The sequence below is a fragment of the Mytilus galloprovincialis genome, chromosome 6, assembly GCF_965363235.1.
Source record: "Mytilus galloprovincialis chromosome 6, xbMytGall1.hap1.1, whole genome shotgun sequence".
Lineage (NCBI taxonomy): Eukaryota > Metazoa > Mollusca > Bivalvia > Mytilida > Mytilidae > Mytilus > Mytilus galloprovincialis.
Genome location: NC_134843.1, coordinates 44,546,616 through 44,573,269, shown reverse-complemented (window position 1 = coordinate 44,573,269; position 26,654 = coordinate 44,546,616). Strand labels below are relative to the sequence as shown.

General features: G+C 31.5%; 1 protein-coding gene across 1 annotated transcript; it reads left to right on the top strand.

The window, feature by feature from the left end:
* The first annotated feature begins 21 nt into the window (after positions 1-21).
* Positions 22-24,776, top strand: LOC143079697 (HAUS augmin-like complex subunit 4). The gene is made up of 9 exons (XM_076255193.1): positions 22-126; positions 10,337-10,473; positions 11,984-12,115; positions 12,959-13,096; positions 15,077-15,179; positions 16,101-16,240; positions 17,295-17,425; positions 21,954-22,022; positions 24,406-24,776. The coding sequence occupies exons 1-9, from the start codon at positions 108-110 to the stop codon at positions 24,599-24,601; spliced, it is 1,065 nt and encodes a 354-aa protein (XP_076111308.1). The 5' UTR covers positions 22-107; the 3' UTR covers positions 24,602-24,776.
* Positions 24,777-26,654: the final 1,878 nt, after the last annotated feature.

Genomic DNA, 26,654 nt, shown 5'->3' with positions numbered 1-26,654 from the left:
AATCATTTAACAATCCGGATTTTGTACGTGACTGTTCCTGAAACTTTTTGTAATTACTTTTCTTTTAGTTTTACAAATTCGGTTTCTAGTCTCCAAAAGAATAGAGAATGTTACAGTGTGACAAAGGTTCGTCGCCGCTATTATTTTTAATATATAATGTATACTTACTATACCATATAACATAAAAGCCATGAGCTTCTTAAAGACCAAACAGCCTATTTATTTCTACCAGTGATTTTTCCTTAAAATTTTGTGTGAAGGCATTTCATAATTTGAAAAACAAAAAATGATGAAAAAAATTGATTGGGGGTCACCGACTTAGTTTTGACCATGGAAGTATTATATTGACAGGAACTCCAACGAAAAAATTAGCACATTCGCACCCCACTGATTTCTTTAGGAAAATAAAAGGTTCCGACTCAGTATGTCAAGTATGTGATAACTCCTTTGTGGAGTATCTGCGATGCCGCCCTCGCGTATGTAGTTTACAGAAACTGATCTTATCACGTGATCTGTTATCGAGGGTCTAATCTACCTACCAATGTAAATAAACACGGAAACTCCCGTGGCTAATTGCGAATCGCTACATGAATAACGACACCTGTTTCTATTCAATAATTAAAGACTACAGCTGAAACAATCTTAAAAATCGGTCCATATTTTACAGAATGACAAAAGAAAAATAACTGTATTTGGAAAGAAGGTAAGATTATTTTTAGTTTTGTCTAATATGTTTTTATCACTAGAACTAGGAAATCGGGAAATATCGGATTATGCAGATTATATGACTCTGAAGTAGAGTGTTTGCAGAAAATAATTTGATGTCCGTGTAGTGTGCCTGATGGCGCCTGATAACTCAAATTTTAAGTTAAAGATTGTAAATTTTAATCGAGTGTAACACAAATATTAATAGTTTTCTCGATCGTAAAATGTAACTTAACATATTTATAGAAATTGTTTTAAGCACTAAGAGGTGGATAATTATACGCCCGTGATTGTCTCTCCATATAGTATGTATCAAGTTAAAACACAGATTACATGTACACCTTCTTTTTTTTTTTAAATTCAACCTGGTCCGAGATTGCTCTGGCGTCTGACGGATTTGTTTTGGGAAATTTATAAAATTTTCTTTTTGTTGAAATGAATGAAACATTTGACACCGGACTTTCAGTAAACAATTCAACAAGTGATTTGTTAGCAGTAAACCTCAATTATACATGCAGATTACAACTATTTGTTTCCTTACACAAGACATTTATTATAATTCAATATAAAAATAAGAAGATATGATTGCCAATAAGACTACTCTCCACCAGAGATCAAATGAAACAGAAGTTTTCAACTATAGGTCACCTTACAGCCTTAAACATATTTTAGCAAATCCATTTCATGTATGAAAAAAATTCTATTGGCCTGATTATGCACAAAACAAATAACAGAGAAACAAATAAGCGAATATAAAGAATAAATAGATATTTGCGATTGAAAATGATGTCCATGCAAACGATTATGTTTTTTTCAGTTTTTTTTTTGGGAGGGGGGATCATATGGCATCTGTTTGAAATTAATCAGTTAGTTGTCAGTAATGATTTTGTTTCACATCATCAGTGGTAGCGCAAAAGGGGGATGGTTAATTTTTTACTACAACTGAATCAAATGAAGAATAGCATTACTTTTTTTCTTCAGTAAACTGATATGGCGGAACTTTGCCGTTTATGTAGTTCTACTATTCCACACACAGGGGAAAAAATTAACGGTCGCCCAGTCGCCAATGGCGACCAGAAATTGACCTGGGCGATCTTTTTACTCAGTTGTGGTAGCCCAGGTGGCGAATTGAAAACAAGTTCTTGACTGACTGAAATTCGCCATTTACCGTGACTCCAAGTACTGGCTACTTCACGGACAAAAATGTAAATTCAAAAAGAAAAATCTTTTTAAAATGTATTGCATCAAAGTCGCGGTCGCGATAAACAAGGTGTTTACCTGTGACTAAATATAGTTCACGTTAATTCAGGTCACTGATTGGTCGTCTATTTAAAGTCGGAATGTATCGTATGCTTGCAAGGATAACAAGAGAGGTGTTCCGATGGTCATTAACACTATAAAGCAATCACGGTTTTGGCTTCAAGAAAGCGAAGAAAGCCAGGGAAGATGACAATAGCATGTCATGAAGTAATATCAGTCAAATAAAAGAAAGTATGATATATATAATGCTGCTAAGAATCTGGAAAACAGTACCTTTTGTAGTTAAATTTTCAAAGCCCACGTGGTGTACAGAGAATGAAGGTCAAAAACGAAAGTAGAGTATTGTCGACCACAATAAATAACATTTATAGTTAAAAATGATTTATGTTTCTTACTTACTGAACAGTTTACAAAAAAAAAGAAAATCGGAGAAGATATCAAGTTCATGACAACGCTTTTGGAATACATGAAATAGTCGCGAAAAAAGGGGGGGGGGTCATTTGTTTACAAATGTACGTAGTTTAATACGCAAAATGAATCGACCAAGATATTTAATAAATAAGATTATTATAGAAATAAAATGAAATATTTCATCTATCATCTTCATGTATTCCAGAACAGAGAATTCTTTAGTTGTCTTTAAAAGATATGTAAAAAAAATCTTGTACACAGGGCATGAAGATTCCCATTTTGCAAATGATTCTTTTTTTTAATGAAATTTGATTGAAGTCAACAACAAAGATAATAAAAAAATAACTTTTTCCCAGGCATTTAAATCACCTCCAGGTATGCTCAGAATGCAGGATTTTGAGTCTGAAATTTCAAAATTTTCTTAGGGGGCATGCCCCCAAGCCCTACCTAGGAAGTTCAGCCCGCTTTGCGGGCTTCACCGGTGATAGTAAAATTATGTGGGCTACTGACTTTTTGTCTGGGCTAACTGATTTTCAAGTCTAGTAGCCCAGGTGGCTACTGGCCTTCATAAGTTAATTTTGACCCCTGCACACACTAAGAATCATTTGCCTTATGATAAATCAAGATTTTCAAGGGATATAAAACTTGCCTTAAAAGTTGATATAGAACAAGACACAACTAGTCATCCACAGTATATTTGTGAGTCATGCAGAATGAAATTTAGGCGCTGGAGAAAGAACTTTAATAATCGGAAAGTAAATTTTGATTAGTGAAATAATTGTAAATGTTTATTAACATAGAAAACCTAAAAACTATAAATTGTCAACTGTCAAATATTGGCATGGTTGTTAAATGTCATATCCTTGACATTTATGTATACATCCGGTTACTTCGGTAAATTCCGTAACTACGAGTATCCCGAAAACGTCGTTGAACCCATGCATCGATACAACTAATTGAAAGATGTCAAATTAATTAACAGATACTTAACGATTTTGCGGCATCGCACTATAAACGTTTGAAGTCGGTTTGTTGGAGTTCCTGTCAATATAATACTTCCATGGTTTTGACGCTATAGCAACCTCAGTTTCGTGTTTTCCCGAATATTGACATAATATTTGCTTGTTATATAAACTTTGCAAAAAATCCTTTATACCAAACCTACAAGCATAATTCTTGTTTCACATTAAACAGCAGATTTGTATCTATCAAATAAATGTTTGAGAGTTTAAGCCTCATATTGTTTTGATCTTTGAAAATATGATTTATTTTATTCCCCCCAAAAATAAAACCTAAAAATGAAAAACGTTTCCAGTATCAAAAAATATTTACCAGTGATTTCTTTATAATAATTTCAAGAAGGAAAGTGCTACGTGTACTCTTCAAAATAAAGCAATAAAAAGTGTATGTCACCGACCTTTCAAAAAAGTTGTGAGCAATTTTCATGTTTTTTTCTTGTTCGTTTTGAAGAAAAGAGTTGTCTTTCTTCAGAACATCGCATCTGACGTCATAGTACAAACTTCCCTTGGTGGCACACTATTTGAAAAAAAATCTCACAAATTGGACGTTTGAAACCCACATTTAAATTTCCAAGAATAACAACTATAATCACCTACTTTATTATCCGGTAATACAAAAGATTAAATGCATGTGTCAGTATTAGATCTTATGATGTTGTTGCCGCACAATATTAACCTTCAGAAACCCAATCCGTCGGAATGGAAAATTGTTTGAAATAACCTTTCTCGCCGCTTTTGTTTGGAAAGTCTGTTTTTGTCCTCTGTCCCTCATTAGCAAAATTATTGAAAATAAATGAAAGATGGCATTGGCTAACTACAGAGTATTTGACTATATCAGACTATATGTGTGTGTGTTTTTCACGTCAATTTCAGAAGTTTGCTACTGTTGACAGACGGACACACGAAAGCATGGACGGACTTCTTTATACCATTATATTTCCCGACTAAGGCGAACGTATAGAAATTATTCCATCTAGTTTGTGAAGTCATTATTTCTGAATATTTAAGATATAGGGAAATTAAAATTATAGGTATAATATATGAATTAAAGTTTTTGATTCTAAAATGTTATACATCTATTCTTGGAGCAATTGTTTTTGTCATAAGTTAAATTTACAACTATTTTATATGTTTTGCCTTACAGCTAATTTCCTAATGCATGTAGGGTAACACTTTGGTTGACTTCCTTGATTTGTTTATATAAATGTTTATTCAAGCTTTGTAATTAAGATTGACATCATCATATATAGGTATGTAAACCTGTATACGGTATATGATAATTCTATCTCAGAACTTGCGTATTGGCCATGGACATTAACAAAATATACCAACAAAGCAAGCAACTAACTAAAGTGATGATCTACATAGAGTATGAAATTAGCTGTAAGCTTCAGTGAGATCAGGCGAAATGTTTATCATTTCTTCTTAAGACAAATTGAAATGAAACAAAGGACAAACGACAATGACCCTTTGTCATAATTACAAGATGTTTGTCAAATAAGCAGTATAAATAAATTTTAACTTCATTGCAAGATCGGACATTATTTTACGAGAATCATCCAGACATTAGTTACATGGATACGTTGTCAGTATGTCAAAACTTCTAGGAATAATTTTTTATCAACCTGACCTTCTGAATACTTAATTTTTTTAAATTTTGAAAAATTGACACTAAAATTTGAAGGATCAAATCATAGTAAACATGTGTATTAAGTTTTAAGTTGAAAGGACTTCAACTTCATCAAAAACTACCTTGACCAAAAACTTTAACCTGAAGCAGGACAGACGGACGAAGGAACGATCGGCCACACAGACCAGAAAACATAAATTGGACATAAAAAGAACTTTCACCTATCTAATAACTCCGGTAACCTGTACACAATCGGCGTAAATGAAAGACAAAATGAAAGAATAAAAAAAGAATGAAATGCATATTGTCGGAAATACAAGACAAAATTTACGCATGTGAAAGAATAAAAAAAAAATGAAATGCAGATCGGTGCAAAAAAGTAGAGATCAAAAGTTATATTTTATTGTATTCATTAGAACAAAGGTTAAATATAGTGTAGTATCTTTTGTGTCCATTTGTGTTAAATTTCCACAAGATATCCTCGCGACGCTTAATTCCTCTTTACTTTGGAGACGTATTTTTAAGCGTACACCATGTTGGAATCAGTGAAAAACGCGAAATAAGACGTTATAATTTGACGTTTTTTCATTGCTAGAAACAACGTCATAGAGCTTTTATGTCACTACCAAGTTGCGTTAGTTGATGCGCATAAACAATAGGCTGTTTGGTCTTTAAGCTGATCTGGAGCTGTGTAAGATGAATTGAATGTACACATAATATTCATGAAATTGCATCTTGTCATCATTAGGTAGCACGGTAGTATTTCCTGGCCCATAAGGGATAATGATAGCCTTTTTAGAATTTTCACCACTTTCTAACACTGCAAAAAATTCTACATTCACAGTTAACTGAAGTACTTTCATTTTACTATTCAGAAATGAATTTGAATATGTATCATGACCGTTTACTTTTTTTTGCTATTTTTAAAAACCTAAGGCCACTAGTACTTTTAGGTCTTTTACGGTGCAGTGAATACAAAATTTAAAAAAATCTCAAAAATTCATTTTCATCTGTATGTAAAATTATTTTATATTTTTCTTCACCTGATTCATCCCTCAGTTTGGGAAAGTATGTTCAGTTGATACTGTATTTTTTGTCCAATCACACTGTTTAGATACATTTACCTAAGTAGGGTACACAAAAGAGCAACCTAAATTCTGGAATGCTAATACTACCGTGCCACCATTAGGGGTAGTCCAAATAATTTTTTTTTTTTCTGGGACGCCTTCCTAAAACAGTCATAGAAAGGCGTCCCAGAAAAAAAAATAGCCTTGCCAGACGTTGTAATTATTTGGACTATTGTCTGTCTACCTTAGCATGATTAGGGGTATCAGGTCCATTAGTTTAAACATATTTATTTATAGTGGATTGGGAAACAAGTTTTGCAACTTATATTAATCCCTTTCCACTTTGCGGGTGCGAGTGCGGCATTAGCCTACTCTTTTTCGAAATCTACAAGGGTGTCTTTAACGTGCAAGAGATATGGCTCTCTCTTAACACTGGTCAGCCATTTATCATCCCCTTCCGACAGACTATCATTGTTTCCTCATGACCATACTCGCAGATGGTGTCAAGGGATGCATAGACATCTTACTTTGGAACATATTACAATAAAGAATACTAGTCTGCACTCATTTGTTACCAAAAAAAAATGAAACATTACATCCCTACCCCATCTGGCAGATTTTCACTTTTTTTTCATCTTACCATTTTTACTTAAGGAGTGAACAAAACCCAAATATATGATGTTTCAAATCAACACAGAAGTCAAACATGGTGATTCAGAAGGAATTGTTGGATTGCCAACTCTGTTTATGGTTAATCTGACCATGGAAGTATCAATATAATACTTCCATGATCTGACTGAAAGAAACAGTTTAAGCACTTGAATCATGAAAACTGATATTAAAGTCCATTCCACATTTTACAGCATGCCTTATATTACTTTAAACATTTCCAGATTATGAGAGCAATACAACAAGAGTCTTTAGATTGCAGTTAACTATTATTCCAAAATCTGTTTGACAATACATGTACTAGAATACATCTCTAAGTTGACTGTTTGTCTATTTCTCATGTATGCATTATTGGGTAAAATTATGTCCCCTTACATAATCAATTTGCCTTTATTGTGCTTTTCACTGTCAGAAAATCTTAACAACTAATGGTATTTGCATGGAAAGTGAATAAACCATTTAATCTTGCTGATATAACATCAGAAATACATTCTTTGTCAAAAATAATGTCTAGTCAATGTATAGAAACCCCTATTTCTACCTCTATTTCAGACCAATATGAGAGCTAAATGAATAAGTAAGGACCCCTTAACCACTTACTGGTTCCCCAAAAGCTCCTATTGGTGTCATGTTACATCAGAACTACAAATTAAACCTCAAGAAAACTAGTACAGCTGTACTTGTGTTGAAAAAAATAAGAAATTATGCAATTTATTTATTTCGGTGAAAATAATAGGATGTACATGTAACTGAAGAATGTCGCGTCTCAAATTTCAGTGGTTGCACATGTGTCAGACACTGCGAAAAGTTAAAGTGAGCATTTATAATTAAAAATGTATTGCAAGTTACATAAAAATAATGAAGTTCTACTTTCTAGGTAAATTTTTACATTATTACCTACAGATCAGGCAAAATTTGCTGAATCAGCAATATTTACTATCAGGGGTGGAATTTAAGGCTTGCTTTTATCATAGTTGCCCTTAATCAACTTTTTATTGATAAACTTGCAAATTGCATAGGTAAAAAAAGTTCCTTTATTGATTTAGTGTAAAAATATATATGCCCCTTAAGGTGGCACGGTAGTATTTCCTGGCCCATAAGGGATAATGATAGCCTTTTTAGAATTTTCACCACTTTCTAACACTGCAAAAAATTCTACATTCACAGTTAACTGAAGTACTTTCATTTTACTATTCAGAAATGAATTTGAATATGTATCATGACCGTTTCCTTTTTCGCTATTTTCAAAAACCTAAGGCCACTAGTACTTTTAGGTCTTTTACGGTGCAGTGAATACAAAATTTTAAAAAATTCTCGAAAATTCATTTTCATCTGTATGTAAAATTATTTTATATTTTTCTTCACCTGATTCATCCCTCAGTTTGGGAAAGTATGTTCAGTTGATACTGTATTTTTTGTCCAATCACACTGTTTAGATACATTTACCTAAGTAGGGTACACAAAAGAGCAACCTAAATTTTGGAATGCTAATACTACCGTGCCACCATTAGGGGTAGTCCAAATATTTTTTTTTTCTGGGACGCCTTCCTACAACAGTCATAGAAAGGCGTCCCAGAAAAAAAAAAAATAGCCTTGCCAGACGTCGTAATTATTTGGACTATTGTCTACCTTAGCATGATTAGGGGTATCAGGTCCATTAGTTTAAACATATTTATTTATAGTGGATTGGGAAACAAGTTTTGCAACTTATATTAATCCCTTTCCACTTTTCGGGTGCGAGTGCGGCATTAGCCTACTCTTTTTCGAAATCTACAAGGGTGTCTTTAACGTGCAAGAGATATGGCTCTCTCTTAACACAGGTCAGCCATTTATCATCCCCTTCCGACAGACTATCATTGTTTCCTCATGACCATACTCGCAGATGGTGTCAAGGGAGAGCCGAAAATTGAGTTCCTGAAATTTTCATTCCAAACGGGATTCGAACCAGGAACCTTTGTGTCCGTTTGCACCCAATACACTTTCGCACCTCACATGTTCGCCCCCGAAGTCCGTTTGCGCCTAATTTTGATTCGAATTTCAGTTGAATTATTGTTGATATTTATGATGTTTGTTTTGATTAATTGTTGAATGTACGATATCAAGGTGAATAAAAATAAATGAAGTACATATATAATTATGTTTTTTTTTACCCTTATAGACGGACAGTGTACCTCCAAACTTCTTTTAATATGGAATTAAATGCCCTGGATCGCAACTGATATAAGATGTATTCAACACATACAAAAAAACGTTGTCAGAAGAATCCCACTTTATTCAGAAACAATTAAAAAGAAATAAGTCTAGCAATAAACAACCCAAAACATGATTACGAATTATTCAACAAATTAAAAAAAAACATTGTCAGAATCCCAATGCCTCTAATTTCAAACAATGAAAAAGAAATATTTATAGCAATTTACTAACCAAAACATGATTAATATTTTATCAACACATAAAAAAAAACGTTGTCAGAATCTCACTTTGTTTAAAAACAATGAAAAAACATTTATAGCAATACTCGATTACAAATTATTAAACACAAAACAATAAGAATTGGGTGTAAACGTGTAGGGTGCGAATGGACTTAGAGTGTGAACCGACTTTGGGTGTAGGGAGTGAAAGCGAAAGAGTGCGAATGTGAATGGGCGCGAAGGTGAATGGGCGCGAATCTGATTGGGCGCGAACAGACCCGGATTCATCATTAGGAGATAATTCATTCTGTAATTACTGAAACCAGACATGCAAAACAAAATATTTTTATTGCACCTTTGGTAAATTAGTGATATAATGATTGGTTAAATGCTGTCACCCCTATATGGATTTCTATGGAGTCAGTCATTAGATTTCATATGGGGTCATTATGTTTCATTATCAATCGGTGACAATTATTAATCTATATAACTTATGATATGTCAATTTCTAATTGTCTTCAACATTCAATATCTTCTGACCTATGGCCAAATGTGTATCATGTCAACGGTTTATTTTTGTACATCTTCAGAATAATTTTTGTACTTGACCTAGATCAGCAGCACATGCATTCCTAATCCTATCAGCATAGGCAACTTTTTGAATTGGTGTCAAAGGTTAATAAAGCTGCCATTTGCACTGGTCAAATGGAATGATGAGGATTAATTTTCAACTTTAACAGTAACTTTAAGGATTTTTAGGACGTGCAAGTCTATGTAAACCTTTTAATTGACTAATAATTTTTCATTTCACCTCTTTTATACCATTTGACAAAAAAATCGTGATTTTGACAGCTTATATTGCTGAAAACATTGAAAAGGAGTTAACCAGCAAACAGATTGAATTTAAACAACTACTCATTTCTTAAAATCCCTCCTCCAAAATCTTCATGTTTTGTTATCTCCCTTTTAGAATTGCATTTACTTTACAATCATGACAATATGAATTAAGCAATACATGTACATGTATCATTAAAAATTATGTTGCAGAATTAGTAGACAATTGATGAATATTCTTTAAATTATAGAAACATATTCACCTTATTTGGTTTTGAGTTTTACAAAGTTCCTTGGAATAGTAATATATTTGTATCTGTCATGTTTCAGTTAATGAAAGTTTACCAGTGAATGTTACAGATGAAGTCATTCAACAAAACCCTGAATTTTCTAGACTTCTGAATTTGCTTTCTCAACACATCAACAGTGATGGCACATCTGTTCAAGCTCAAAAAGATCTACAGCAGGTGAGTGTTCCAAACCTTATTCTGGAATATCCGGAATTGAAGTTGGATTTAGGATAAATCTATCGGTTTATATAAATTATCAGACCCGAAATATGACAAAAAAATTACCACAGATCGAATGCTACTATAGCTAGTATGCACCCATCTTGATGGATTAGATATTGAAAAATAGAAGATGTGGTATGATTTCCAATGAAGCACAATGTAACTCTGCACCAGAGACCAAATGACACGGAAATTAACAACTTTACATAATATACTGCTTTCAATATTGAGCAAAACCTATACTGCATAGTCAGCTGTAAAAAGGCCTTGAAATGACGTGTAAAACAATTCAAAAAAGAAAACTTAAAACCTTATCTATATACAAAACAATAAATGAAAAACAAATATGATATACAAACAACAACCACTGACTGGGGCCAGGCACAGTAAAAATGTGGCTGGATTAAAGTAGTTTTCTGGCACCAACCCCCACTAACTTGGGACAGTGGTTTAAAAGAACAACATTAGAACAAACTATAAAAATTAGTGAAACACTGAAATTTCATGATTCAGTTGGTTTTAATAAAGATTTTAAAAACTTCATTTCATAGTCATGATAGTTATAGGTTTAAGTTAAGTTTCCATATAATTATACAATTATTTTTTTGTACTATTAAATGTTACCTATAATGGCAAAATACATAAAAAGGATTACAGCAATTAAAAAAAATAGACTGTAGAAGTCCAACACCTGACTCTTCCAAGAGAATAGATGTACAAACATCAACAAAACAACACATGTTGACGATGTGTTTATCATATATGGTTTTTGAAATCAATTTGATGGAGAGCAATATTTTGTCATTGTAAATTACCTATGTTTATGTATATGTGTATCAGAAACATTTAACATACTATCATAAGTGGATGTCATTATAGATTATCGTTGATCATCTGAACGAGATTGATTTTCAAGCTTGAGCCGGTACGGCGAAAGCAAGAGCAATTGAGTTGAGATGACCAATGATAATCTGTTTATCACTATTTTACCTATGACAACATGTCAATTACATGTCAATTTCATTAGCAACGCCACATGCCTCCTTAGTTTCTAGCGATAATTTTCCATCTCAAGCAAGTAGCATGATATGAAAAATTATCACAAAAAAAGACCAAAGAAAAAATGCACAAAATAGCAATAATAACGATTATTTTTATGCCCCACCTACTATAGTAAAGGGACAATATGTTTTCTGGTCTGTGCGTCCGTCTGTTTGTTCGTCCGTCCGTCCGTCCATTGTCTGTCTGTCCTACTTCAGGTTGAAGTTTTTGGTCAAGGTAGTTTTTGATGAAGTTGAAGTCCAATCAACTTGAAACTTAGTATGCATGTTCCCTATGATATGATCTTTCTAATTTTAATGCGAAATTACAGTTTTTACCCTAATTTCACGGTCCGCTAAACATAGAAAAGGATAGTTTGAGTGGGGCATCTGTGTACAATGGACACATTCTTGTTTTTTAATAGGCTGAGGAGGAACTTAAACATGAGAAACATAATTGGTTGATGCAGAAGACAATATACAGGGAGGTAGAGGAGCTGTTAATGGATTATGAAATCAAAAGTCAAGAATGCTCTCTGTCTTCAGAGGATAAACAAGTAAATATTTAAGCACTATTAAACTTACATTATCATTATCTCTCTTTATATTATAATCTGTTATATAAGAACACCATTATAACCTTCCTTTTGTTCATTTTTAAGAGTAAAAATGATTTTGCTACATTTGTTACTTCACATTTCAATAATTACATTACAGGAGGTTTTATCTTTTAAGATTCCCTAATTTTAATTGCAGAAAACAATTGGAAGGCATACAAAATTATGTTTTATTTCCTCCAAAGATGTACATGTATGACTGCACATGGTCTCCATAGTGTTACATGATTACAACATCATACAATCTAGTAATTTCGTGATTATACAATGTAGCATAAAAATGTATTTACAGCCCGATAAAATTACAAAAGGAAGTATTCAGTTCTAACATGAACATGATACATGTAAGCACTAATAATTGTATTGTTAAAAAAAATACATGTTGATCATGTTGATGCAGATTGTTTTCTTATAATATTTGTTTACCTCAATACACTAAACTACAGTGGTTTAAGTAATTGTTTATCTAACCTTTAATCCTTCTTTTACTTTGGTTGCTAGAAGTTTTGTGATATAAATATTGGAAACATTTATTAGGAAAACAAAGTCTGGGAGGAGATAAAGCATTGCTAATTTGTTTGTTTGTTTGTTAATTTTTCCTTAGTTCATTTAGTTTGTCCATCCTAGCTTTCGGATAAGGTCTAGATATATATTAGCAATTAGAATTTAGAAGTCTTGCATATTGGGATGAAATTTGTCAGTTGATACACCATGTCATGATGATGAGTAACAAAGATCCATATTAGATAACATTTTCTTTCATTTTATGTATGTATGTTTCAGTTTCAAGCAGCCTTACAAGAATGTTTAACAATGGCAGAAATAGGAGACTATGTAGATTGCAATCCTGAACCTGGTTCCTCATCAACCTTGTTAGGGTTAACTAGAGAAGAAATTCAAAGACAGAATCCTTATAAAAAGGTATTTATAGCCTCACCGGACACAATTACGAACGATTTTTGAACTGTGATTAATATTTTTTTATGTAGACTACTTTTCTTGAATTTTTTATATCATAAAATTTAAGATGTATGAAGGCTTTCAAGAGAGCCACATATGGACGCAATTCCGAACGGCACTATATTGATATATCTTGCAGAAGAAATCAATGACAACAGTCTAGATTGATAAAGCATACATTAATCTTTATCTCAAACATATTTTCATAGGAAAATAAGATACACAAGTTTGTTTTTTACTTCAATTACTTCAGCATTGGTTGCAGACGAAATTTTGGTCATGTGTAAAGGAAAGATTTATTCTTGTTTTTGGTTTTTGTGTAAGTTCCTCCTTTAAAGGAGCACTAAATGCAAGTTCATCCTTTTCGATGGTGTACTTAGCATTCATCTATGAATTTTTTTTTATACAGGTCAACATTTCTTTCGGAGTTCTCTGGACTTTTCAATAAAATTAACATATTTTCTTTTGACCATAAATAGGGTCACAAGAGTCTATAAAACGTCAATTCTGGGGTTATTTGGGCAAGATAAAAGGCATCACGTATATGAACAGAATCAGCAGATATTTTTCTTTCCATATATTAACAAAAGAAGACAGTATGCACTTACCTTTATGTTTTGTTTTTTTTTTATATAACATGCAGGCCAGATTGCTGTTCTTATAATATTTTCAGAATGATTTTTGTCATCGTCATCAACATTCACAAAGTGCACATAAATTGTATTATCATGAAAACAAGGGAATTTTAACAGGGTTTTTATTTATAAAAACATTTATTGATAAATATGAATAAATATGATCTCAGAGGGCAAACATTGGAAATCGTTCGTAATTGTGTCCAGTCGTAATTGCGTCCTGTGGGGCTATGGAGTTGTGTGGAAAATATTCTTTTATCAACTCATTTCATGTTTAAGTGTTATACAAACTGTTGTACCTTATAAATATTTAAATGATGATTTTATTTATTGTACCTTTAAATATCTGATAGTTATAAAAATTAAAGTTACTTTCAAAATACAGCTTTCTGTTCTACATTAACAATGATTAACACAATACAAAGGAATGAATTTATCATTAAAATTATGCAAATTTATGAAATATTAAAGAAATTTCCTAACAAAAATATTTTGTTTTTTCAAATGTATGGAAAATACTACTTGGTATGGTCATTAACAGTTGATGATTTTATTTATGACTTCAAAATTCAAGATGAAAACATAAATGACCATTATTTTATTAGAAACAACATATAAGAATAATAATTTTTGAATAAGTGAGCTATATAATCCTGACAAAGGAGAATGTTTACAAAATTTGAAATTGTCCCCAAAGCTCTAATTTTATTTAAATATTGTCCAAATATTACAAGATTCATACAGAAATAGTTGTGATATGATTATTGATATTCAATAACTTTTTCATGACACATCCAATTATAGATAAAACCAGTATGACTTAAATTAAGGGTAAACATTATTTGTGGTGAAATTGTTACATAGTTTATAACGATTTTGTAAATAAATTATTTCGACTGCTAAACAGAAAATATTTGTGTGTAGGGATTCATTAAAAATCTTAGCAACTTTTGTACTGAACATGTTGAATTATAGGTTTCAGTTAACTTTTTCCTGTAACTTTTAGGTTTGACAGAAAAAAATATGTCGACTTTTGAGTCTAGAAAGTACTGTCATGAGGTCATTTTTTTCTTACTATTAAAAACTTTTGAAATAGATCCATTTTTTAACCAAATCATGGCCTTTTTTTATATTCTATAATGCAGATTAAATACAAAACCATATTTTGGCAAAGTGAACCTTGTCCTTTAAACATTCATGATGCTCTTCATAACAAAAACAGGTTATATATACTGATAAATGGCCATAACTATTATAAGAATGAAATATATTTTTAGACTCATGATTCAATATTATTTTATTTCAGCATTTACCTTTCCTACAACAGAAGCTTTTACCAGATATAGAAGACAGATTAAGATTGAAATGTGAAAGTCTGGTAACATTTCATGACCCAGATAATGGAACAGGTAAAATTTAAGATCAGAAAATGAATACTAGTAATTGATTATGGTGTCACATACATACATAAAACACAATAATCACATTAAAACATTATATTCATAAAATATAAAATGAGGCATATCAAAAACTATTGTTAGACCTCTTCTTTATTACTGTGTTTGAAAATATTGTTCAGTTTGATCAAATATTACAATTCAAATTGACACAAACATTCATTGACACACCAATATTTCAGTCAGATTTAACTTTTAAAGATAATGTTGTTATACACCAACACTAAAAGAGGGAGCTATAATGCAATCACCTTGGCAGTATGTTCATCCATCTTTGTTTCCAAGAAATATTTTTGTCACACTTTTCATAGAAACTTCTAACAGTGTGACTTTTTTTGGTCAGCACCTAAAAATGATGAAACGTAGTCTTTACAGATCTATACATTGACGACCTGTTGGTGACCTTCTGCTGTTGTCTGTTCTATAATCGGGTTGTTGTCTCTTTGACTTGAATTTTTCATTATATTTAAAATACTTAAAATCAATTAGTCGCACTTTTCGCAGAAACTACTGATCAGAATGGCTTCAGATTTGGCCAGCAGTAATGATTTGTAACATATGTGCACTTATGGCATCTGTTAGATACCTACTTTTTGAAAACTTTGAATTTTCAGTTAAGGTAGTCTTAAAAGTTCACCTACATAAGCACTTTTCAACAATGAGGTCGTAAGGTCAAATCTTGCATGTAGAAGGTGTGTTGGACTCAGAACCTATCTGTCTAGGATTGCCAATTTTCCTGCAAAAGTTCTGGGGTTCTCTCTGACCACTCTGGCTTCCATCACATATTAAAACTTACGACCACTATAGGCTAAGTGTGCTGAAATGGCAAAACATGGATAATCAGTCAATTGATCACATTATTTTTTTTTTCAGAGAGTGACAGACTTACCTTTGCCAAGGCTTCACAACTACCAGCAATGATTGATTCAGAGTGTCATGAGTTAAAACAGATGAAAGTTAAACTGAACAAAGAAAAACACAGAAAGGATAAACAATTTTGGTTATATTATCAGGTATTTTTTGTCTTCTAGCTCTGTAAAAAAGTGAAATATCTATAATATGTAATATTGATTTTATCACTCTTGGAGTTTCTACACAGTGAAAAACCTGTATTAAGCAATGACTCATGGGATATACCAAAAGTAACCTTAAATGAGGTTCCCAATTCAGACATTGCAAGACTAAGTAAAGAACACTGAAAATGAAAATGAAATTTTATCAAAATGATTAATATTCAGTTGAAATGCAATTTATAGAAATGTAGTAAAACAATTTGAAGTTTTTTTTATTGTAATAACTTCCCAATATTTCTGCCATTAACTTTTTATGCCCCACCTACGATAGTAAAGGGGCATTATGTTTTCTGGTCTGTGCCTCCGTTCGTCCGTCCGTCCGTCTGTGCCTCCATTCGTCCGTCCGGTTAAAGTTTTTGGTCGAGGTAGTTTTTGATGAAGCTGAAGTCCAATCAACTTGAAACTTAATACACATGTTCCCCATGATATGATCTTTCTAATTTTAATGCCAAATTATAGTTTTGACCCCAATTTCATGGTCCACTGAACATAGAAAATGATAGTGCAAAGTTCAGGTTAAAGTTTTTGGTCAAGGTGGTTTTTGATGAAGTTAAAGTTACATCAACTTGAAACTTAGTACACATGTTCCCTATGATATGATCTTTCTAATTTTTATTCCAAATTAAAGTTTTGACCCCAATTTCACGGTCCACTGAACATAGAAAATGATAGTGGGAGTGGGGCATACGTGTACTATGGACACATTCTTGTTCATAATACTTCAAGTTAAAGTAAAAATGACAAGACCTCTGTATTTGAATGAAAATATTATATTGTATTGTAGTTATTTTAATTTGCATTTACTTATCTCCCAAATCACCCACATTTTTGCAGTTTTCAATGTGTATGTCCAATGTAATCTAATTAGCTATTGAAATCCTTTTGGTTGCATTAATTTGTTAATAATCATTCTTTGCCAACTTTGACAGGTATAAAATATGCCTGAGAAATGACTTGGCTTGAACAAAAATTTTGACATGTTTTTCTGTTACAGACATTGTTAGATTCCTTGTCACTGCTGGAGGATTTGATCTGTCGGTATAGGTTACAAAACCAGACAGAACATGACACAGTTACTACAGAATGGCTAGTGTCTAAATGTGATGGTCTCTGTCTAAAAATAAGGTATGTCAAATGTACCTTATATGCTTACATTTTAAGGAATTTGAAAATAAGGAGGGTCAAAATAGATGGCATGTGCTTCTATATGATGGATAGTGTATGAATTGAAATTAAAAGATATCGTGGAAAACAAGATCTTATACACATCTACAAAAAATGTATTCATTGAATGATGTCTGAAAATAATGTATTTTATAGAAAACCAAATGTTTTTTGAATAAATTCATCAAAAACTATAATAAAAAGGTAAAAACTGCAAACAGCAAATATGATAAGCAGTAAAAGATCTACAACCAGGTGCTCTGCAGGGCGCAGCTTTATACGATCCCAGTGGTTGAACCCTGAACAGTTGGGCCAAATTGGTCACAATATTCAAGCTTGATTCTGTCTGAATTTGAATGTGATCAAATTTTTTACATAATATAGGTTTTTGTCACAAAATTAATGAGGTCAAAGATCTAACAAATCTATTGCACAATACTGTGCAATTGAAGATTTCTTCTTGAACTTTTCAAAATTCGAAATTTTAAAATCCCCTTGGAGAAATAATTTTTAAACTCAATCCCATGCTTTCCATTGCAGTATTGAACCTTGTAGTACAATTTCAGAGAGATCCATACACTTAAACACAAGTAATTGTCATGATTGTTTGGAAACTAGAAACATGCTTCTTTTTGGCCCTTTTTTGGCCCCTAATTCCTACATATTTTGGGCAATTAATCCAAAACTTAATCCCAGCCTCCCCTGTGTTATATGGTACATTGTGGTACAATTTCAGAGAGATCCATACAATTACACATAAGTTATTGTCTTGAAACTAGAAAACTGTTTGTTTTGACCCCTTTTTGGCCCTTAATTCCTAAACTTTGTCCCCATAACCCCTAAAATGAATTCAAACCTTCTACTTGTGGTTTTAAACATTGCAGTATGATTTGAGCAATTGAAATACTTCTACACAAGTTATTATCCTGAAACTAGAAAAATGCTTCTTTTGGGCCCCTTTTGGGCGACAAATTCCTAATCGGTTGGGACCATCATCCCCAAAATCAATCCCAGCCTTCCTTTTGTGGTATTGAACTTTCTGAAAAAAATTGATGAAGATCTATTAACTTAAACTAAAATTTTTATCCAGAAACCAATGCATCTTCGGACAACGCAGACAACGACATTATACCATTATACGATCCCAAAAAATTTTTGTGGTCGTATAAAAATGGGTAATGGCTTAAACCATTTAAGGTGGTTTATAACACTAAAGGGAGATAACTCAGTAAATGCCAGCTGATTGTTTTAATCACTTTCTATTGTTAAGGGAAATATAAAGCTTCTCAATGATCAAAATTAGTGTTTGTCAAATTGCTATATAGCTAATGATATTTTTTTGATAAAGTGTGTGGTTCAAGTGTTTTGAAATTTTTGTCAAAGGGTCTGTAAATATTTTGTCAAAGTTTCATGAAAATTAAACAAGCAATATTTATTTTAGTCAAGGTGTTTGGTTTTCACAAGGGTTCGGAAACAGTCATATATGCCAGACTTGACTGATTCTGAAATCCATTTGTCTAAAACGACAGATTGGGATTTGGGTCAAATTTTATATTATTGCAGAAATAATTTTGGTCATTTTGTTAAGATCGGTTTTCTTAATCACCATTTTGAACTCGGTACGTCTAAACACTGCTAAGGAGTCCTTAGTGCACTAAGGACGTATACTATGCCACTAAGGACTAGGAGAGGTGCTGTTACATATATTATTATTTCATATTAAGGTCGGGATTGATATTTAAGGCATAAATTTCGAATTTTTTAGAAAAATAATCACAAATAAACGAGTTATTAAGCATTTTTTAAGCAGTGCCGGTTTTTCTTTGATATGCCGAAAATCAATGAACCGTTTGACACGTGCCAAATGACATAACAACTGATTAAACAATCATAATCTTTTTATTTTCAGTAACAAACAATTGTATCGAAAAGATTGATGCTTAATATTTATAATTAAATGTGTTGTTCTTATTAAAAATGATTAAAAGGACAAATAATTTTGTTTTTGTTTCATTTCTTCCCCGACAAAGTTATTTGCCAAAGGTGCACGACTTTGATGTGCGCCAACTAAATGACCAATAAGTTAGAGTGTGGTCAGCTTGTTATGTAAGAGATACGAAGACAAAAGGAATAGATATATTTATAAGGGTTTTGTTTTTATTTTAATTTCGACAAATATGCGTCTATATATAAATGGTTTCATTAAAAAATTACGATGAAATTGAGAGAAAAAAAATCATGTGGCGTCCTTGGGGTTTATCAAAACCATTAGTTTTCAACCAGTTTGATATCTGTTTGCAAAGGCTTCATACGGTACTTATTTGTTTGTATATGTTCGACATTTTTTTTAAAGTAAAAGAAGTTGAAAAAATAATTTCCCGATTTTTAGTCAGATTAAGTATATGAAAGAGACAAATGTTTTTTTAAATGTTCCACAGTTTTTAGTACAGTATTCACGAAATTTTTTCAGTATGTGTTAATTTGGAGCTAAAGATATAATTTTGACAGAGAAAGAGAATGCTTCGTATAAATGCCTTGAAAATATGCCTTTACCACATGATGTGTAAATAATAATATTTGTAATACAATATAATCTGAATATTAAAACCTTTTAAAACCTTAATATATCACGTGAAAAAATGAAAAAGCCGACAGAAATATTTTTAACCATAATTTCTTTAAATCTATTTTTCTTAAAGAATTTAAACAAGTTTATCAGAAGGAAATCCGATTTGTATTTTTTTTTTAACAATTGGTTGTTTAACATATTGTATTAAATAATTTATGAAATAATGACTATGTGGTATGTGCTTTACTCACTGTTGAAGGCCTGAAATATATTGCTCAAACGCTTTCTTCATATGATAAAAATTTTGAAAATAAATCACACTGGCAAACGCATAAGATACTCTCTGCCCAAACAGGTCATATATTGCTCTGGTGACAAATTTATTATTTACAAGAAATATACACTTAAGTAAATACTTCTTCATTCTGAAAAAAAATATTAATAAAATTTCAACAACAATTCATTTATTAATATCCAACTTTACCAAACTTGTCGATTAAACACAACAGATAGCAGGATAGCAGATAATCAGTTATGTAATTTGACACGTGTCAAACGGTTCATTGATTTTCGGCATATCAAAGAAAAACAGGCACGTGTCTGAATAATGTTGAATATCTCGTTTATTTAATATTATTTTTCTATAAAATTTGAAATTTAGGCATTAAATATCAATTTCTACTATAATATGAAAAGAAATTACATGTAACAGCTCTCCATCTAGTCCTTAGTGGCATGTTATCAGTCCTTAGTGCACTAAGGACTCCTTAGCAGTGTTTAGACGCACCCTTTTGAACTTGTTTTCTGTTTTGTTATCCCTTTCCTGTAATAAAACTGCCACTCCAGTAATAGTGTTATAATCCTAAGGGCCATATAACTCCTAATAACTTTTGTAATGCCTCGGGGGAATATTGGCAAATGATCGCTAATCTCTTTACCTTTGTTTTTAATTCACACCTGACTATTGATCACAAGCTCAGAACTAAATTGTAAATAAATTAGAATTCTATAACAACTGTCTTCATTATTTAATTACTTTTCAGCTAAAACAATGTAAATTCTGATTTAAAATTAAATTAAACCTTTGATTTAATTTACGTAGAAAATAGTATTTTTTTTTCACTTCTAACACACGTGCTTTGTTTACTATGTAATATGCATGCATGCAATTTTCTTCCGCAGATTAGACACTAAATCGTCAATTCAAAATGATTTCATGCTAAATAAAACAAGTGCAACTATTATCATTAATATTCAAACACTATCAAAGGTAAAAAATTATAAAAGCCGATGATTTCCAGTCAAATTGACCAACAAAACTAATCCCGGAAATGAGTCTGGAATTACTCGTTTTAGTACTGTCTCAAAACATCTGGTTATTAGTTTGTCTTCAAAATCGAAAGAAACTTAGCGATGTCTGAGAAATTGATCATTTTGAGTCATTTAAATCATCTCATTTTCATACTGTTGCCTTCCCTTAACTGCTCTTGAACGATTTTTGGAAAAATGGTAAGAAAATTTGCGAAGTAAATGCGATGAAATGCCAACAGTTAAAACAATTTCGTTGATGCTATGAGTATGAGCAATAATCAGATGGTAAAGTGATTTTTATAATCTTTTTTGAAAAAGGGCACCAACTTTAAAGTTATCGCAAAATTACTGAAATTATGTGAAAAATTTCCTGATCCTTGTTTTGGTACCACCTTAATCATGTGACCGTTATGAGTTATTGTCCTGAAATGATTATTATTGACTAGTTTTCATGTTTTAGCCAATTATTTCCAAAACTATAGTTAATCGGTAGAAACTGTTAAAAAACAAAATGATCAGTAATTGAGCAAACAAGATTTACTAAAATGAAATAACTAAAATGACAGAAATCATTGCACAACTCCATACTTTATTTATTTTTTGTTTCAGATTAACAGAATTACAAATATTATGTGAGACGTACACAGTAGAAACTTGCAGAGCTTTAAGTCAGATTAGGTTAGTACAGTAGTTCCTGCTTATCCCATTATCAATCACAACAAATGTAAATGTTATCCTGGTTGAAAAGGATTTTTTTTTTTTGAATTTTATAGACCTTTTGGAAATTGGAATGGAGTAATATTGTTAAATCAAGTTTTACTCACCAGTGCGAGTTATTGACATCTCTTGACATATTTCTTTTTTGAAACAACTTTGCTAACTAAGATTAAATTCGGCTTACATTATTCTTATGGATAAATCTTAGGATCATGACAAGTCACCATCATTACAGTTTTAACTAACGATAAATTACATATAGCCATGCAATATAAACATAATTGATTTTTAAAATACATAAGAAAATAGGCCTATTGGGTAATAAAGTTGATCTAATAAAGGCAACAGTAGTAAACTACCCTTTTACATGAAAGATATTCATTTGAAGTAAAGAAATACTTTAAACTTGAATAAGATAGGATTATATGTATAAGTGGTTTATTTTACTAATAAAGATAAAAAAAAAGGGTAAATTGTCTTAATAACAAAATCTTATATGCAAAGGGAAGTAACTGTAGCTGCTCTAAATTGGCTACATAAGAATAAGATGGTGTATGATTGTCAATGAGACTAATCTCCTCTAGACATTTCTTTTTGCGTGCTCATTCAATTATCGCCATGAAAAAGTTTCATGTTTGAGTTGCAACTGATATTTTACAAAACATTTTATTATGTTTTACTGTCTCTTGAATGTAATATATTGTAAACAAAATATTTGTGTATTTATAAAATGATGTGGTACAAGTGCCAATGAGACAACTCTTATTCCAAGTTATAAAAAGTTAACAAGGATAGGTCAAACTACAGCCTTCAACATGGAGCCTTGGCACACCAAACAGCAAGCTATAATAGGCCCCAAAGTGACTGGTGAAAAACAATTCAAACAGGAAAAGTTTACTTAATGAATGTCAAATTCATTGATGACATTGACATATATTGCCCAATTACAATAAAAACTGAAGACATAAAGGAAAGCATTTCTTTTTTGAATCAAAACATGTAGAATGAAAAAAAAATGTGAGGTCACTGACCTTATATCATTTCTGTTTAGAGATAGTAAAAAAAAACAAACATTCTGGAGTAATAAATAATTTGCATAAAAAAATATTGTGTAGTTTATGTAATAGATATCTTAATTTAGATATTTTAGGAATATAAAAAAATACTAATTGTTGAGTAGCAAAGACTGTTTGTAACAATTATTAATGTATTCAGATATTTATACTAGTGTTATTTTAAAATAGTTATTTTTACTGAATATTCTCCCTGGGTATTCAGTGGTAAATTTATCAGGGATATTTGATGGAATGCTGTACACCAGGTTTAATTGTTGAAAAGCAATATTTGCAATAAAGAATCATTAAGAGTGTAAAAAAAATTTTGTTTAAATAGCTTTTGGTGTACCGCACTGTGCATGACATTTGGTATAAATTATGAAATATTTTCAACTGAAAGTGTATGACACAAAGTACATCATAAGGCACATTGGATAATTTGGTTTTTTGTTTCGCCTTGATGAAGTAAAAAAGCAAGACATGGGTAAACTGTTTCTGGTGTCAGCTGCGGCGACGACGGCGATGTCAACAATGTATTACTTTGTGATTAGGTCTAGTTTATGGCAAACCACAAGTGGTAAATCATATTTGGTATGCAGTTGTATAAGCATTTGAACATCTCATTTCTATGCAGATTATTTGGCCCTGCCTCCTCAGTCATGGTCTAATGACTTAGAAACTTTTGCTTATTTTACATGTATTAGTTTGTGATTAGGTCAGTTTATGGGGAACCATGAGTGGTAGGTCAATGATATTAGATATGTAGTTGTATAAGCATTGGCATATCTCATTTCCATGGAGATAATTTGGCCTTGCCCCTCAGTCACAGTCTGATGACTTTGAAACTTATCTTAGTTTACATGTATTAGATCGTGATTAGATCAGTTTAAGATGAACTGCTGATGTTAAGTCAATGATATTTGGTATGAACATGTATTGGCATTTGCAAGTATCATTTCCATTGAGATTATATAGCCCTACCCCTCTTCATGGTTCATTGACTTTGAAACTTTTACATAGTTTACAAGTTAATGTTTGTATTTAGATTTTTGGAACGACTTATAACAAGTCAATGGTATTTGGTATGCAGTTGTATTAGCATTGGCACATCTCATTTACATGGAGATTGTTTAGCCATGTAACTCAGTCATGGTTCATTGACTTTGAATATTTGCATAACTTGTATAAGATGTTAAAGTATTGCTATTTTGATTTCAACATTAGCATAATCAAAATAACAAAAAGGCCACATATCTCTGTGATAACAGTTTATTTTTTGTTTATTGTAGAAAGTATTTAAAATCTGAGCATGATGAAACTGAAACAGAATATACAAATGTATCACAGGCATTAAAAGCATATGAGTCTGTTGGAATGGGATTTGACTCTTTAGTGAATGAATATAGCAAGTTAAAAAATGAGGTAGAAAATAAACAATGGGCACTGAAAGAATTCCAACAAAGTATAGGAAACAAAGATAGATAGTATTAAATTATTCTATTTTGTTATATACTTTGTATATTCTTAGAACTGAGAGTATTTCATGTCTAATATAAAGATGTCTTGGAAAATATTTCATTGTTGATATTTATAGATCTGCTATTTTGCCATATTTTTTATGTTATTCAGAAACGTTTAATAAAATTATATTTATATGCCATTTATAGTCTATTCTTACTAGTTCGTTCTGCTTAGAAATGAAGTTACTTCAGAATATTTGTCATAGTCTGCACATGTTTTATAGGGTTTTTGCTTTGCAAGACACAAATGTTTTGCTATTCAGGCAGCATTTTTGTCAATGTCTGATCAGTTTTGTTTACTAATGATAGATTTATAGATAATCGTTGATCATCTCAACGAGATTGATTTCCTCGCTTGAGCTGGACAGTGAAAGCAAGAAAAGCAGTCAAGTTGAGATTACCAATTATAATCAGTTTACCTTTGATAACATTGTCAATTTCATTAGCAACGCCACGTGCCTCCTTAGTTTTTAGAGATAATTTTCGTTCTCAAAAAAATTATCACAAAAAAAGATCAAAGGAAAAATGCACAAATTATCAATAATATTGATTATCAAAAATGTGCCTCTTCCATTGTAATTAAAAGTTCAATGACATGTGGAAGCAGTACATTACCTGGTGTTCTATTTTATGTTCTTGTTTATGTGCATTAAAAAAATATATATGTATTCCCAGGCCAAATACAGGCCAGACACTCTTGACACAGTACAAATGTCACACTAGGGCTATTCCATTAAAATGTATGTGGGAGGGAAGGAAGTGACTTTCGAAATATTCCTACAATCAAGAACCATTTTATAGATAATTTTGCCTAAGGGTAATAGATGCATAATAAAAAAAGACCCATGACCCAAATATAATAACTAAACATCCCTTCTTACCCTCAAACATACATTTTAATGGAATAGCCCTTACATTTAAGTCTTTACAAAGTTTTCCCAATGCTCAAAATGCATGCTTTTATATTTTTAGGTATGACATATTTGTTCTAGAGATAATTCTGTGTGTTACTTCCTTGTCACCCTTTCAGGCAGTTTGTTTATTAAATTTATGTTTATAGTGACCTAACTTAATGAAACTTATCACTGAATTTGTACTTACCATGAGCTACACGATGCGTGCCATAAGTGGAGCAGAATTTGTTTCATGTTATTAAGCAGATGAAAACACTCACTGTTTTTATTTGGGATTTGTGTCATTCATTTTCTATAAATGATTTGTTAAATGTTAACTTGGGGTTTTTTTTCTTTTCATTTTTGCAAATGTATTGTCAGTTTCTCTTCGACTTATATAAATTTTGATGGACTTCTTTTAAAATATTTTTCAAGCAGTCCACATAAATATTTTGCCCAATTCCTATAAAATGTCTTGCCAAATTATTGAATATATGTCTTGCAAAGTTTTTGAACATATACTGTGGATTCATTTATTTTTGTGGGCATGAATTTTCATGAATATTTGGTTTTCCCAAAGTCTGCATTCAACCTTTATTACAGCAGATTTGTATTTTTTTTTAACATTTTAATGTGTACTGGTAGTCTGGTAGTCCTCTTGTACTCAAGAAATTCACAAAAATGGTATCCAATGCATAATAATGAATCCACAGAATGTTTGTAAATCTTTTTTTGTTTCTGTTTTTAAGAATGATTTTATAGTGAGAGCTTAAGTTTCATATTGTTTATTGAATAGATTTCATTGCTGAATATACAATAGCAATGTTGATTGTGATAAACTGTAACCTTTATAATTGGTATCCTAATAATTCACAGTGTATTAAAAATATGGTGTGCAAAATAGATTTACATTAATTTGAATCTCTGAAATTGTTTTACCATTTTAAGTTTATTTTGCTTGCTTCAAAAACATAAGAGTTCTTAGCAGTTCGATCATTGTCAATATATAAAACACTAAAATATTAATTTTGAGAATGTTTTCTTTTTTGCATGTGATAATAACATTACATGTCTCTTCAGTAATGCTCGTGGCCAAAATATGTAAAATCCAAAACTTGTATAGAA